The sequence below is a fragment of the Lutjanus erythropterus genome, chromosome 10 (assembly GCF_056507025.1).
Source record: "Lutjanus erythropterus isolate fLutEry1 chromosome 10, fLutEry1.hap2, whole genome shotgun sequence".
NCBI classification, from domain to species: Eukaryota; Metazoa; Chordata; class Actinopteri; order Lutjaniformes; family Lutjanidae; genus Lutjanus; species Lutjanus erythropterus.
This window is the reverse complement of record NC_139326.1, coordinates 814,444-825,804: the sequence shown is the minus strand read 5'-3', so window position 1 is coordinate 825,804 and position 11,361 is coordinate 814,444. Positions and strand designations below refer to the sequence as shown.

The window sequence follows — 11,361 nt, the reverse complement described above, 5'->3', positions numbered from 1 at the left end:
GCAGCTCAACGTGTCCGTTCTGTATTATCGTCCTCCCAATCTCACTTCCGGTCGTTCCGGTGTTTTGTTCCGCCCGGTCAGTTTATTTAGTCACAGATTCTCCAGAAAAGTTTAGTTTAGTTTCTTTAAAATGACATTAGATGGTATTAAAAACACATAATACATTTAATGTACAAAACGCTTCAACGTTTCTCTCTAATAAATCCATCTGAAAAAAGACGTGATGTAGTAAATAACAAATAATTGTAGTCCAGTTTGTTCCTCCTCGGTTTCCATCATAAACTGGCTGATGTGAAACAAATATGTTAATTTATATTCATTTAAAGTCCGTTCTATCATTGTCCATTTATATCGTACTGCTGGTTGAATACTTTCTATATTTCTGCATAAAAAATCCTGTAAATATTTTTTAATAGTTATTAACAAAGAAAAAATTAAACTAAAATGTACAAAATCTTTGTGTGTGTCAGAATCAGCTGAAGAAAAAATATTTTATTGGATCAGACATGAACACGTGAGTCTGTTCAACATGTTTCACCGGATGAAGTTCTGCTGTCACTCTGACAAAAAGCTGGAAATTAAACTTTACTTTGTTTTCTGGACCTTTGAGAATCTTCACTTTGTTATTAAAATTGAAAAACAGCAGCTGAGTTTCCTCTTAAATACCAAAAAGAAAACAACAACAAATATTTCAACACTTTAATGAGTTCTGTCATTAAAGTCTGAACAAAACCAGTGACTCAGCTTCATTAAACAACTCCACATCAGTTTATAAAGTGTCAAAATAAAAGCACAGTGTTTAGCTCTGGATGTTTTATTTTGTAAATCTTTTACAGCAGTTTGATTTTCAGTTGGAGCTTCACTGCAGAATTAACACAAATAAATTTCTCAGAGAGTCACAGAGTCTGTTGGAGACGTCAGCAGCTCATCAGGTTTAATATTAACAGGAAATGACACGTGTGATGATGTCACATATCAAGCAAGCTAAGAAAAGTTTTGTTTTGTTTTATAAAAAAAATGGTCTGTTTAGTGATCTGATCCTTCTGTTGGAATAAACTTTATTCAGTCATCCAGCGTGAACACAGTCTGAGGTCATGACCTCACACCTGGTGGTGCATTCAGGTGCTTCTTCTGAAGATCGGTCAGACTTTGTTTTTGACACATTCATCAGATCCTCGATCAGGATGAAGGATCATGTGATCAAAGACAGAGACAGCGTCTGTCTGTCTGTCTCTCAGTGTCTCTCTAGCGGCGGCGGTACAGGATGTCCCAGGAGTCTCTCCACTTCAGTCCTTGCAGCTGATTGGCTGATAGCTCGGGGCTGCCATAGGTCAGAGGACAGAACGTTCGATATGACAGGAAGACCGACACCAACACAGCCGCCACGCACACACACAGAGCACGCCGGTGTGTCACGCTGCTGCAGAGAGACACAGAATATGGGTTTTATTAATTAGTGATGAACTGTGATACATTAACTCAAAACACAAATTAATAATTGATTAATTGTGCCAGCTTTCACAAAGTGAGCTACAATCATTAGGCCCCATGCATGAACATTTTCAGACCAACTTTTGTTTGTACGACCACGTCATGTCAGATTCGACGCCAGATAACTGAGGAAATGACACACCACCCATGAGAAATGAATTAACGCCCCAATAATACCATAAAAGGCTGCACTTCCTGCTCCATGTGTCAGAAAGTGTTCATTCGTGAAAATGGCATCAAAGAGTAAAAAGAAGAACTTGGAGAGTTCAGAGTTTGACGTTCTGCTTCCAGAGATCCATAAAGGAAAATCTGTCATTTTAACATTTTAAGGAGCTGATAAAGAAAATAAACAGAAAAAATAAGTTAATGTCGAGTTACTGGAGGGACAACAACAGGGACAAGGTGAAGGAAATATGTGCTGTACTGTGTGTGTGTGTGTGTGTGTGTGTGTGTGTGTGTGCACCTGAGCAGGTGAGTGTGTGTGTGCTCCAGCAGGGCGGGGCTCAGCAGGTACAGGTAACAGAGGGCGGGCAGGTAGTGATACAGGAAGAGAGTTTTCTCCATCAGGAAGAACGGCAGGAAGTTGACCAGCCAACCACCAACACACACACAACCCAGACACACAAACTGACACCACGCACCTGCACACACACACACACACACACACACACACACACACACACACACACACACACACACACACACACACACAAGCAAGAAGTATGAAGAAACATCATTATCAGTTTATTATTTTATATTTAACACATTTAATTGGTCAATATTGAGATATTGATAAACAGTGATGTTATTGGTATCTATGTGACTTTAATGACATCATCATATTACCATCAGGGAGGTCTTTGAAGCCCCGCCTCCTCCTCAGCAGGTAGACAGCTGCCAGCAGCTGATAGGCCAGCAGACTGAGGTTGGCCACGCCCCATGACACTGGATTACCAATCAGATGGATCTGAGCCTGTGACATAGACAGCCAATCACAGGACAGAACAGGACTGTGTGTGTGTGTGTGTGTGTGTGTGTGTGTGTGTGTGTGTGTGTGAGTGTATTACGTTGGTGGACGAGTGCAGCCAGTAGGCAATGTTGGTCTCCATGGTGACCCACTCCAGGGGGGAGGAGCTGTATTTGTGCTCAGTGTCTTCCTGTTTCACCGTCAACATCTTCCACTGTCATGACATCACAACATGACATCATCATTTTCATTTTCATAAACCGTTTGTGGCATTTACAAACAGTGAAGTGTTCTCGTGACGTTCTGTTGTGCTCAGAACTTTACGTGAAAGCTGATGTGACACAAACACAGAGATAAGGGCTGTGATTGGATAACAGACTCGTGATGCGTTCACTGTCTCACCTGAAGCTCTAAAAATTTTGCCCAGAAGGAGATTTTTCTGTCCACATCGATGTGAGTCGGAGAGTGAAGCTCCGCCTCCCGCTCTTTCTGCTCCTGACCTGCACACAAAACAAATAAAATGTATTAAAACTAAAACGTGTTGTTTATCGCATCAGTGAAGGACGAGTATGTCCACTGTGTTGCTGGATCCCAATAAATGAATAAAAATCTGGTAACAAAAAAATCAAAATAAAATATATCACAGGAAAATTAAAATGTTAATTTTATTAATATTTAAATAAAAATTTAAATTCAATTAAATAAAAATTACAAAAGTATGGTGGCTTTGAAGAACAAACTCAGATTTTGACACTATTGAATTGTATTAAGAAGAGTTTTATGATGACTATAGTGTGTAGAGTCTGCTGCTGACAGGTCACAGGGGTCAGAGGTCAGAGGTCGTACTGGTTCCATATCGATGTTCCTCCACCGTCCAGTCCAAACTGCTACTGTGACCTTTAAACAGTTTGTCTGCGACAACCTCCAACTGACGGAAACCCCAATCTGGAAGAGACACACCACTCAGCTACACACACACACACACGCACGCACGCACGCACGCACGCACACACACACACACACACACACACACACACACACACACACACAGACAGGTGGTCAGCTCCTTATATAGTCATTGATCTCAGATCATGCAGGATGAGGTCACTTCCTGTCATTACCCGGAGCACAGCTGACGTGTTGACGTGGACCAATCGAACCTCAGACAGGATCGTCTTCCACAACTCTGACTCCGCCTCCCTGTTAGAGATGTCCTGAACAAACACACACACACACACACACACACACACACACACACAACAAGACAAAACAAGACATTTGAGGACGTCATCTTGAACTTTTTCTGATATTTTATGAACCAAACAACGAACGATCAGTGGAGAAAATGATCGACAGAGTGATCGATAATGAAAATAATCATTACATGAAAGAAAACTGGGACCAAACGTGAAGCACAAAGACGTATGTGACAAGACCGTGACAGGATTAATTAATCAATTAATCGAGACAATAAAAAACAGATTACTCAATAATGAAAAGAATCCTTAGTTGCAGCCCTACAGTATTCATTCTCAGCAAGTCAACACTTAATTCAGCAGAACCTCTTTGTTTGAACCAATCAGAGCGACGTGGTAAGGAAGTTAGTACACACTTTGAACTAGTTTGAGACTGACCCGGGAACGTATACAACTTGTTCCCAACTAACGTGTTTCAGACGGACGACAACAGAATGTCAACAGCTGGGAGGAAGAGGAGACAAGATATATGGACAAATTTTACATTTGACGTGAAGGAAAACAAGACGTTGTGTAAAAAGTGTAGCGCGAGGATTACCAGCAAAAATACGACGAACTTTAAGAGACATTTAAAGCTACAGTCGAGTCGTCCTGAAATCCACCCGTTCCATACATCCTGTCGGAGTTTATTTTTTCACAACATACAACTCACTGGACGTTATTCCGCTCATTACACGGTTTACGGGTGAAATATTAAATTTGAGACGTGATGTTCATTAAAATATGACTTTTATCGATTATTCAGCGTATTACCCTTTACATACTTTTTAGTCGACTAAATCTACTGTAGTTTTCGTCGACTATAATCTTATGATATTTCGTCAACTAAAACTAGACTAAAACTAAAACAATTTAGATGACTAAATTATGACTAAAACTAAATCAAATTTTGAGTCAAAATTAACACTGATTCACACACAAAAACTAAAAACTGAACTGCAGGATGAAAAACATGCAGGTTGAAAAATTACAGATGCTACAACTTCCAACTTCATTCAACCTGTGAAGATACACAAAGAACTGTGAGCATAAATGTTAGCATAGTTAGCGAGCTAATGCTCAGCTAACATTAGCTTCACTGCTAAGTAACTTCATAAATCAACGATGCTGTTACATTTTGACTTCTTTAATACCCAAAACTCAAAGTTTAGGACTTGAGACTTGAGTGCAAAGACCTGAGACTTGGTCCGACCTCTGATGGTCATGATGGTCGCGTTTGATGGCTTGTTAAATTCTGTTAATGATGTCATCAAACCTTCATCAGCCCTGATATAGAACCAGATGTTCTCACCACTCTCCAAAGGTTCTGCGCCGGCATGGAGACGTTGAAGTCGATGTAACCCGACACTTCCTGAGCGTGAGGGCTCATGGGAGCTGCAACATCATGACTGCAACACACACACACAAACAAAGATAAACAATTTATAAGAAAATATCTGATTCTGTGATAGAGAAGTCATAAAAACTGAAGGAGAGAAGTCAACTACGACTCCCAGGGTGCATTTCATTGACAACCAGTCACAGAGCTTCTGCTGTGTGCTGGAGAGCAACTGCGGCTCTAAAAATTGCGGTCGCCTCGATCTCGTGAGGTTACCGTTGCCCACGTGTGCATGACGTCAGACCAAGTCGGGATCAACTCAGACACAGATCTAACCGTCATGCATTGTGTGGCGATCGCCGCTGCGCAGACCTGACTCATCTCAAACGCACCTGTTCACATCTCTGACTGTCTTCTTCTCCTCAGCAGCCGAGGCTCATGGGTAATGTAGTGCTTAGAGACAGACATGAATGAGGACAAACTGTGTGTGCTCCAGCAGCTGAACATCAGGCCGTTAGATTGTCCTTGAATGCACCACCAGAGTCCATTGGACCAGGTGAGCTGTTTACCTGTTGAGGAAGCGTGACGTCATCCCGTGAACCAGCTGGATGACATCACCATGACGGACAGGTCGAGGAGGACTGCTGACCACCAGCTCCTGTCTGACACACACAGACAGGTGAGACAGGGACTACAGCTCCCAGCATGCCCTGGGACAGACAGACAGACAGACAGACAGGTGATCTACCTGCCGGGGTCTTTGATGATCCACCAGTTGTTGACGTCTTTGAAGGGGTAACATGTCACCTGCTGCTGGTGAGAGCTGCCCCGCCCATTTTCATACCTGAACACACAAACAGGAAGTCATGTGACTCAGACTTTAACCAGCAACTCTCTGATTGGCTGCTGTGTCAGTGTGAGCTGGCAGCACCTGATTGGGTAGTTGGCTTTGTGTGAGTGCAGCCAGCAGGGGATTGGCTGGGAGGCGGAGCTTCTTAAAGTCACCTGACTGCCGTAAGCGACTTCCAGAGGCTGACCCTGAGTGATCCTGGAGAGACCGCCCTGAAGGACCAATCAATCAATAGATCAATCAACAAGTGAGCCGATCAATAGTCAATCAAAATCGTGTGTATAAATATATATATATTTACATGTACACACACACATATATGTGCATATGTGTGTGTGTGTGTGTGTGTGTGTGTGTGTGTGTGTGTGTATGTGTGTGTGTGTGTGTGTGTGTGTGTGTATGTGTGTGTGTGTGTGTGTGTGTGTGTGTGTGTGTGTGTGTGTGTGTGTGTGTGGTCACCTCCAGACTGGCCTGGAAGGCGGAGCTCATCAGTTGGTCATGTGGTCCACTGCGGTTCAGGACAGTCAGGTGAATGTAGAACCAGAACACATAGAGGAGAACTGGAACCACCAGCAGACACACAACTCGACACACACACTGCACACACACACTCAGCTGCACGTGCACACACACACACAGAACAGATGCATTCTTGTGATAACAACCTAACTGTTGTGTTCAAGTGTGTTAAAGATCAATCATGAATCAGGATCATGTGTCCGCATATCGATAAAGTGAAATCAATAGATGATCTAGACATTGATTGGTATGTTGATGATGCTGTGGTCTGTTCACTGAGCGCGCTCAGTGTGAATCTGGACTCACATGACTGACAGTTCGGTCTCCAATCAGGTTCCAGGTGTGCAGAGAGGCCACGCCCAACAGCAGCAGGTAGGAGAACACGCCCATGTACTTCACTCTGATGTCACACACACACACACACACACACACACACACACACACACACACACACTTAGCTTTGTTTCAGAGCTGAAGAGAGAAAACAAACTGATCTCAGAGCAGTTTCTCACCCGACAGCTGCAGCACAGGAGGCTCCAGAGAGCAGCAACCAGCAGTACCTGAACCAGCTGAGGAGGAGGAGTCGGAGGAGACAGGTGAGACAGGTGAGAGAGGGGGAGCCACCTGTTTACACTCAGAGCTCACAAATGAGTCCACACACTGGACTCTGATTGGTTCAAAATGCTCTGTTTGAAGACAGCAAACTAAAACTGAAGTGATGGATGAAACTTCTTTTAGCAGGTAAAGGTGAATCTCACCTGTCGGGAGCATTGTGGAATCGCAGGTAAGAGAAGAAAGCCAACAACACGAAGAAGATGAGGACAGACTCCAGTAACATGAAACGGGATTGGACGATCAGAGAATTCTCTGCAAAAACAGCACAGACAGTCACTAACAATAAGCTGCACAAATTCTACGGGTCTGACAAACAGAGACACATTTTAGTCCCTGAACACAACGCTGTGAAACGCTGCATATCTGTTTTAGTTCCCAAATGCTCCAGACTCATTTTAATACCCAAACACCTGACAACCATTTAGGCCCCAAAAAACCTGGGCTAATTTTAGTTCCCAAATCCTCAAGCTCATTTAAGTACCTGAACGCCCCACACTCATTTTAGTTCCCAAACGCCTCTGGGTTATTTAAGGTCCTAAAAGCTCCACGGTGATTCTAGTTCCCCAGCAGTGATTCTGAAGGTTGTGTTGACACTCACCCAGCAGCAGCAGCAGTGCAGCTCCCAGAGCCGACAGGTGAGAGAACTTCAGCTCCAGAGTCAACAGGTAAACCAGAGGAACACAGAGAGCTCCACACAGAGCAGGCAGCAGCCGCAGACTCCACACACTCACACTGCTGGGATACTCTGTACGACAAAACAAACACACTCACACTGCTGGGATATAAAATAATCTGGTTCAAACTGATTTTAAACTGGTTTAATCCAAACAAAACAAGCTCTCTCTGTGGATATAACTATTTTTAACCAGTTTAAACTAGAAAGATTGTTTGATTAAGTTTTGAACTGGTTCATAAAGACACTGAGCTGTTTTTTAACATTAAAAACTGGTTTTAACTGGTGTCAAAACTCTTTAAACAAGAGATAAACTGGATTTGAGCAGACATGAAAACTTTATAAACTGATTTAAATTGGTTGAAAACAGAAATAAATTGGTTTCCAGCAGCTGGTGGTGTTACTGTCATGATGTTCCTACCTGCTCCAATTCTGTTCCACACAAAGTTCCCATCAAATCCTCCCAGGTAGGCTGCAACACACACACACACACACACAGTCAAACATTATCACACACAGGTGGTATCATATATGCTTGTGTGGTTGTCATGGTTACTGACCTCCCAGCGCCAGGATCATGTGACCAAGTGGCGGCCCGCTATCATCGATGAAGAAAACTCTCTTCATGTAGAGAGACACAAACTGACCATAATACACCTCATCAAACCTACACACACAATCAAATAACATCAAACCTCAGATGTCTGAGTGTCCTTAAATGCACCAACAATTACAAGTTTTTAAAACAGTTAAAAATATAATGTAATTTGGTGTGTGTGAGAGAGAGAGAGAGAGAGAGAGAGAGAGAGAGAGAGAGAGAGAGAGAGAGAGAGAGAGAGAGAGAGAAAGAGAGAGAGAGAGAGAGACTTGGTCCAGGTGTATAAATCAATCACACTCACACCACAGCGTTGGGGTAGCTCAGGTGACTCAGTCTGGTCCAGAGGGACAGGACAGAGACCAACAGCAGGACCAGGTCCACCTGAGCCGTCACCACCAGGGGGAGCTGCAGCATCATGGACACCTGAAACACCCTCAGGTGAGACAGTCACATCATCAGCACACTGACACACATTCATACGTACATAAAATACACAACATGAAGATTGAAGAATGTGCAAATGTTTATTGTATGAAGGCTGCAGGAAACACCAACTGAACAGGAGGAAAGAGACAAACAGAAGATCAGCAGCAGGAAGTCTGGGTATGACATATGGGAGGGTGGTATAACGGTGACGTCACTGGTGCCTCGCTCGCCCACGACAGATTTTACCCCACCGTCATTAGCGTGCTAAACGTTTTAGCATATTAAAATTAGCCTGTCGTGCTTTACTGTGGCAGGTATCAGGCGACGCACTGGAGATCAATATTCTTCATGAAGATGAGACATTTTGTACGTGAACAGAAACACACCTGAAGGTAAAACCTCAGACACAGTCAGAACACGTTTTATGGTTGAAGAAACACTAAAGACAACAAGCAGACATGTGGGTTACCGGCCTGATCTTTACTCTTTTATTTGGTGGTTTTAATAACTGCTGATGTAGAAGTAAGACATTTATATTAATGAGCTTCAGAATGAACAGAACCTGCAGCTGCTGAGTTGATCAGCTGTGATCTGTCGCTGTCTGACTGAACAGCCTCAAACAGAGCTAGAACAGAGTTCTGACCCGCTGAATGTAAGTGAAGTTTTCAGAGGGATTCTGGGAAAGATTTTGACGTCTTTCTTCACTGCTCTGAGAGAGGTGCACTTCACCACAGCCTGCTGTTGAAGGTAAATCCATCAAACGCAGCAACTTCTGACAGTTTAAGGCTGTTTGACCCAGAAGTGTTTCAGATAAACTCAAATCTTGCCAGTGTTCCTGCTGCTTTGGACTTTCACTTGGAATTTTATCTGAGATTTTAAACGTAGCAGCAAACAACTTGTTAAACAGCAGCACATTTCATCCCTCGTGCACCGGACGCTGGGACGATATGGACATGTGTCGTTACTGAGGACCAGAACAGCAGGTTGATGTGGATCATCACGTTAGTTTTTGTGGATCTTCATCCTGCAGCAGCTCAGCTGGTTTTGTTGTTAAATTAAAACAGAGCAGCTCTGTGCTAAACTCACTGCTGTACTTATATTTATAATCATTGGGTTTCCTGACAAATAAATGCAGGTAAGATGTCTAATCCATCCTTTGTCTAACTGAGAATCCATCACCTCACATGTACTGATGAACCTTCATTATGGGGCAAACTGCTGCTCACAAAGGACTAAACCTCATTTTCAGTCCAATTTGGAGCCAATAAACACGTCTGTTCTCTTTTTATGAAGTAGAATCATGAACAAATACCCTTTATTATGTTTGTAACACTGTGATGTAATAAATATATATGACAACACTTCCGCCCGATAACAAGTAATCACGTGATTAATCAGCTAATCACACATGCAAATATTAAACCTGAAGCTCCGCAGTGACACTGAATCAAGACAACTTTCATATTTACTGTCAGAAAAAAACACACATTTAATCTCTAAACTTTGGATAACATTTGAATTATTTTACTCTAACATGTAATAATTAGTCTGTATAGTGTCTGTGAATATTGTCTAGATATGGTGTCATGATAATATCAGTGTGACATTTTAGAGAAAATGTGTGTTTGAGGTTTAATATCGACTCAGTGTTCAGTGATCCGATATGATCGATGCAGAATGAAACCTGTCGTCCTTTATGTTAAATTCCCACAGAATCTCCATCATTCATGATTTTCATCAGGAAAAACAAACTTCCACAGGTCGGTTAGCTGCTAGCGGTTAGCTTTAGCCACACTGTTAGCTGGCAGCTATCAAACACTTCGCTGTTATCGGAGTCTCTCTCGCTTCACTCCTGCCGACCTGGTGACGCTCACCTGTTGACGTCACTCCGTTAACGTTAACCGGACCATGCTGTCTTGTCGGTGAGTTACCGGCCTCGGCTCCTCGGGCTCTGCTCCTCCGGTGCGCTGACAGCAGCAGCAGCAGCCGCTCGATGCTGTCGGAGTTTGATTGGTGCTGCCTGCTGCTCGCTGTGACTCGGAGCTCCGCTGCACCTCGTGTCAACAGCAGGGGTTACCATGGAAACAGCAGCTGCCGCTCCGATAGCCAGTACTGTGTAGTTTTAATGGTTCAAAACAGATCATTTACGATCATTTATGTGAATATTGGTTATTATGTCCAGAAACACGCAGGTTAAACTCCAACAGTTTTGTTGAAATATTGATTCTTGATTGATTCTTTTTTATTATACAAATTATATAATTCAAAAAATTACAAATAATTAAAAATAATTAGAATATACAAAATTATCAGACAAGAATGTATGTTGTCAGGTCATCTAAATAACTGATATAAAAATACTTTATCACACCTGATACACCCAGAAATATTCAACAGAGAGATCAGGAAGACAGAGGATAAAAAAATCAGAAGAAAATGATAAATAGACCAGAGCACCAGAGCATGTGAGCAAGTGTTGGAGCATCCTGGTCCAGTTTCTCTCAAATATTCCAGAGCTTAAGATCTGTACTCGAGAGGACCAGACGGGTTCAGGTCGGGTCGGGCCTTATTTCTCACATATTTCATGGGCTCAGGCTGTACCTTATTTATGTATTTATGTATTTATTTATTTATTTGATTTTTTTTCC

At 42.6% G+C, this 11,361-nt stretch overlaps 1 protein-coding gene across 4 annotated transcripts; it reads right to left on the bottom strand.

Annotated features, from left to right (window-relative positions):
* Positions 1-684: 684 nt before the first annotated feature.
* pomt1 (protein-O-mannosyltransferase 1) lies at positions 685-10,725 on the bottom strand. 4 transcript variants are annotated; one of them, XM_084727750.1, is made up of 20 exons: positions 10,588-10,725; positions 8,589-8,710; positions 8,250-8,356; positions 8,111-8,161; positions 7,615-7,761; positions 7,160-7,268; positions 6,914-6,970; positions 6,708-6,801; positions 6,342-6,497; positions 5,964-6,094; positions 5,781-5,876; positions 5,602-5,694; positions 5,006-5,102; positions 3,580-3,672; positions 3,305-3,425; positions 2,861-2,958; positions 2,559-2,672; positions 2,338-2,464; positions 1,955-2,132; positions 685-1,420 (listed from the first exon to the last, which is right to left on the bottom strand). In XM_084727750.1, the coding sequence occupies exons 2-20, from the start codon at positions 8,702-8,704 to the stop codon at positions 1,246-1,248; spliced, it is 2,160 nt and encodes a 719-aa protein (XP_084583876.1). In that variant the 5' UTR covers positions 8,705-8,710; positions 10,588-10,725; the 3' UTR covers positions 685-1,245. The 4 variants fall into 4 exon arrangements, with proteins under 4 accessions (XP_084583876.1, XP_084583879.1, XP_084583877.1 ...); XM_084727753.1 differs by having other exon boundaries at positions 685-1,417; XM_084727751.1 differs by having other exon boundaries at positions 8,589-8,750; positions 10,588-10,711.
* Positions 10,726-11,361: the final 636 nt, after the last annotated feature.

What these genes read in the sequence shown, in the direction of transcription:
- pomt1 (XM_084727750.1), bottom strand. Translation starts at nt 8,704, where the DNA reads ATGATGCTGCAGCTCCCCCTGGTGGTGACGGCTCAGGTGGACCTGGTC. An exon ending in CATGATCCTGGCGCTGGGAG is followed by an intron (nt 8,162 to 8,249) that starts GTCAGTAACCAT and finishes TGTGTGTTGCAG; the next exon opens with CCTACCTGGGAGGATTTGAT. An exon ending in GAGACCGAACTGTCAGTCAT is followed by an intron (nt 6,498 to 6,707) that starts GTGAGTCCAGAT and finishes GTGCACGTGCAG; the next exon opens with CTGAGTGTGTGTGTGCAGTG.